We start from the raw sequence: 3,919 nt of genomic DNA on the forward strand, positions 1-3,919 counted from the left end.
ATTCCTGCCACCAAGTTGACATGCAATTTTGAATATAAGTTAATTCTATCATAATTCAAAATATTTTTTAAATATTATCAATAATTTTACTACATTTTTAAGATAGTATCTCTTGGAAAGGACCAACTACTACCTATATTTTTTAATTAACATAAAAAATGTAAAATAGTTTAATATATTAAGTTTAAAGTTGAGTATTTTAAAATAATAAAAATGATATATATGAAAAAGGCAGATTTTTTTAAATAATCCAATTTTTTTAAAAAAACTACTATACTCTTTTTTTTAAAATTATATATTAATTTACCTTTTTTATGACATAGTTAAAAGTTATCATTTACAAATATGAGTATCTAAAGTAAATAAAGCAACAATAACTTAGTGTTGAAGTAGTTTTTTTCAACTGAAAAGCCTCGTTTAGAAAAAGAATTTCTTACATTTAAATTTTTTTAAAAAATTTAACTGATAAAAACTCGTCTAAATATTACTGTTAAGAACAACCCTAATTAATCTATTAATTTTTTTTAAAATTGTATTATTATTTTTTATGAGTTAATTTTAATAAATTATATTAATTATATTTTGTTTGTGGTTATATTTAAAATGTTACTTCTCTATCGAAAAAAGAGTCGTCATTGTATCATAAACTCGACACTTTTTTTAAGTTGTTTTGGTAAATTATATACGACGACTTTTAACTATAAAAAAACGATAGATTAGTATATAGTTTTGAAAAAGAAATTATATTAATAAATATTTTTTAAAATCGAGTTATTTAAAAGAAAAACCCGAAAAAGGCAATTTACGGTGGGTCCAAATGAAGTGACACTAGTAGCTACTACTAACTAGTAATCCACTCCTATAAGCCCGTGCTTCCCACGCTCTCCACCCGCACGTCTTAACAAACTCCAGAGAGGAGAGAGAGAAAAAGGTCCGTTCTCTCCTTCCTATATCTATTCATCGTTTTCATTTCCCTCGTTTAGCAGTTTTTCCTTTCTCACTAACTAACACTCCTTCCATTCCTTCATCATGTCTGATCTCGCCACCGATCTTCCCGCTGCCGCCGCCGGTAATTTCAATTCCAATCTCTTAATCACTCCTTTCATATTCTCCATTACTCATTCTCATCATCACTTCAAATTATCCCTACTAACTTTCTCAACTAGTAGTAGTACTACCTACCTATTATTACTCTAAATCATCATCGATTTATTTAAATACCTAGGTCTAAATTCTTCCGTTTCTTTTTGTATATATAGCTCTTAGTGCTGAAGATCGTGCTGGTCTCGTCAATGCACTCAAGGTAATTCAATTTCTAACGCATATCATGCTGAATTTATCTCTCAGTACTCAGAAACTTAATTACAGTAGTTTTTCTTCTTTTCCTTTCATTTGCTTTTTGTATGGATATGTGGTGGTGATGGTGAACCTCTTTCTAAATGTCAAATTGGAATCGATCGTTTCTCAATCAACGATGACAATTGCAAAACTATATAGTATTACTATCACGGACGTATTAATTTTGTGAGTTTGCAATGTGCTTTTCATTTTTCGTTTTGTGGAATTGTTTGTGCAATGTTTACTGTTTTATGTAGGATAAGCTTCAGCTCTTGGCTGGCGAGCATGTCGACGTCTTGCAGACACTCTCAACCAAAGTCAGGCAACGCGTTGAGGTTCTCAAAGTTTTGCAGGTTTGATGATTCTTCTCATAAGTGCTATCTCTTGGTTTCTCATATTTTCATGTGTGTGGTTGTGTGATAGTTGTAAGAGTTTAATTGGCACTACTTGTGTGTATTAGTTTTACACCGACACCAAATAGTAGGCGTAGCTCTTCATTTTTCTATGTCAACAGTATCGTTTTTGAAATATAGCTACAAAAGTTGGGTGATGTGGCAAAATTACGGATACTCATTGGATGTCAGTGTAAAATTGATCTACACCGACATCCTTTCAATCCTAGTTGTAATTAATTATTTTTCTTCAGTGATACGGATACTCAGGTTGTTTAACTTTAATTTTAACAAAATAACAGATTAATCTAGACTTTAATTTACTTATGATACTAGTATACATATTTCCTTGTGTTGGATAATGAGTAGCACTTATGTATAATTTCTGTTTGTGGTGGAAAGTATACTTGCCTGTAGCTTCACACTAGAAGTTTCAATTTTACATTATTGAGGGGAAATAAATGAAAATATGATATGGTTTTTTCAATACTTGCAGAGCCAACATGACGAATTGGAGACTAAGTTTTTAGAGGAGCGAGCTCAGTTGGAAGCTAAATACCAGAAGCTTTATGAACCACTTTACACAAAGGTGAGTGTGTTACTCATTTGTTATGATATAAGATCTAACTTTCTGACAGAACTACTTGCTGCTTCACAATGGTTAAAAACTTATTTTCTTTGTTGGTTTTTTATGGTTATAGAGGTATGAGATTGTCAATGGCGTCATTGACGTTGAAGGAATTACAGCTGAAGATGCACTGGGAGAAGAAAACAAAGCTGATGAAGGTAAGTTATTTTAGTTTTGTTCACCAGTGTTGGCTGTAGCCATGTACATTGTCTTTTGATACTATTCTTGATCTTCCTTTTAAATCAGAGAAAGGAGTGCCCAACTTCTGGCTAACTGCAATGCAGACTAATGAAACACTGGCTGAAGAGGTAATCAGTTTATGTATACCTAGTGTATAGCTTCCATCTGTTAATGATTTGCATATAGCATATAATTAACCCTGTTTTTTTTTCTTTTTCTGTGCTAGATCAATGAACGTGATGAGGAAGCTCTCAAGTATCTCAAGGATATAAAGTGGTGTAAAATTAACAATCCTAAGGGTTTCAAGCTAGAGTTTTATTTTGATTCTAATCCTTACTTCCAAAATTCTGTTCTAACAAAAACATATCACATGATTGAAGGTGATGACCCTATATTAGAGAAATCAATAGGGTAAGCAATATCTGTTAACTTCTCAGGGTTTGTATTCATATTTCTGTTTGCTGTATATGCTAATTCTTTTAGAACCTTGTAGAACGGAAATTGAGTGGCATCCAGCAAAGTGCTTAACACAAAAGATTCTTAAGAAGAAGCCAAAGAAAGGATCAAAAAGTGCCAAACCAATCATCAAGACAGAAGAATGTGAAAGTTTCTTCAACATTTTCAACCCTCCCCAGATTCCTGAGGATGATGATGATATTGATGACAATGTTGTATGTCTCTAATTTATATCTATCCATTAAAATGTTGTTAAGTGAATGTTGTTGACCATTGCCTTTGTTGCTTGCATGTATAGGTTGAAGAGCTTCAAAATTTGATGGAACATGATTATGACATTGGGTAAGCCATTAGTGAATCCTTGATGAGATATCTTATTTCTTTGATCTGAGTGGCAAAGCCTCTTGGTGTATCCGTTGGGCTTGATGGCATTCGATTCTAGTAATTTACTCTGTTTTATTAGGAGAAGGCTTCTCTTGTTTTATACTATTTTTATTTGATGGATTCACATTTTATTTATTTATTTAGTTTCCACTCAAAAGTATTTGTTGAAAGGTTGTTTGACATGTTGAGTGCAAAGCTGCTTATAATGCATAGATTATTGATTCAAGCCATTGATGCTATAATTGCTTTATGTGCCATGCTTATGATGTTCGTTTCCTGCAACTATGTTGTGTTTTGTGAAGTATTTATATTGGTGTGCATTTGCAGTTCTACAATCCGAGACAAAATTATTCCTCATGCTGTGTCATGGTTCACGGGAGAGGCTGTACAGAGTGATTTTGAGGACATAGAAGATGAGGAAGATGGTGATGGGGATGAAAATGAAGATGAGGAAGATGATAATGACGATGAGGATGAGGATGATGAAGAGGACGAGGATGATGAAGATGATGGGGAAGAAGAAGAGGAAGGGAAGGGAAAG

General features: G+C 32.6%; 1 protein-coding gene across 1 annotated transcript in view; it reads left to right on the top strand.

Annotated features, from left to right (window-relative positions):
* The first annotated feature begins 912 nt into the window (after nucleotides 1–912).
* The window catches only part of LOC101514065 (nucleosome assembly protein 1;3-like), a 3,325-nt gene continuing 318 nt past the window's right edge, over nucleotides 913–3,919 (top strand). The window contains exons 1-12 of the mRNA XM_073364248.1: nucleotides 913–1,069; nucleotides 1,260–1,303; nucleotides 1,498–1,524; nucleotides 1,596–1,691; nucleotides 2,227–2,319; nucleotides 2,432–2,516; nucleotides 2,605–2,666; nucleotides 2,765–2,816; nucleotides 2,919–2,949; nucleotides 3,032–3,209; nucleotides 3,293–3,336; nucleotides 3,706–3,919. Of these exons, the coding sequence (XP_073220349.1) occupies nucleotides 1,030–1,069; nucleotides 1,260–1,303; nucleotides 1,498–1,524; nucleotides 1,596–1,691; nucleotides 2,227–2,319; nucleotides 2,432–2,516; nucleotides 2,605–2,666; nucleotides 2,765–2,816; nucleotides 2,919–2,949; nucleotides 3,032–3,209; nucleotides 3,293–3,336; nucleotides 3,706–3,919 (966 nt within the window). The 5' untranslated portion in view covers nucleotides 913–1,029. The remainder of the gene's footprint in view (nucleotides 1,070–1,259; nucleotides 1,304–1,497; nucleotides 1,525–1,595; nucleotides 1,692–2,226; nucleotides 2,320–2,431; nucleotides 2,517–2,604; nucleotides 2,667–2,764; nucleotides 2,817–2,918; nucleotides 2,950–3,031; nucleotides 3,210–3,292; nucleotides 3,337–3,705) is intronic.

This window comes from Cicer arietinum, chromosome 1 (genome assembly GCF_000331145.2).
Source record: "Cicer arietinum cultivar CDC Frontier isolate Library 1 chromosome 1, Cicar.CDCFrontier_v2.0, whole genome shotgun sequence".
Taxonomy (NCBI): Eukaryota; Viridiplantae; Streptophyta; class Magnoliopsida; order Fabales; family Fabaceae; genus Cicer; species Cicer arietinum.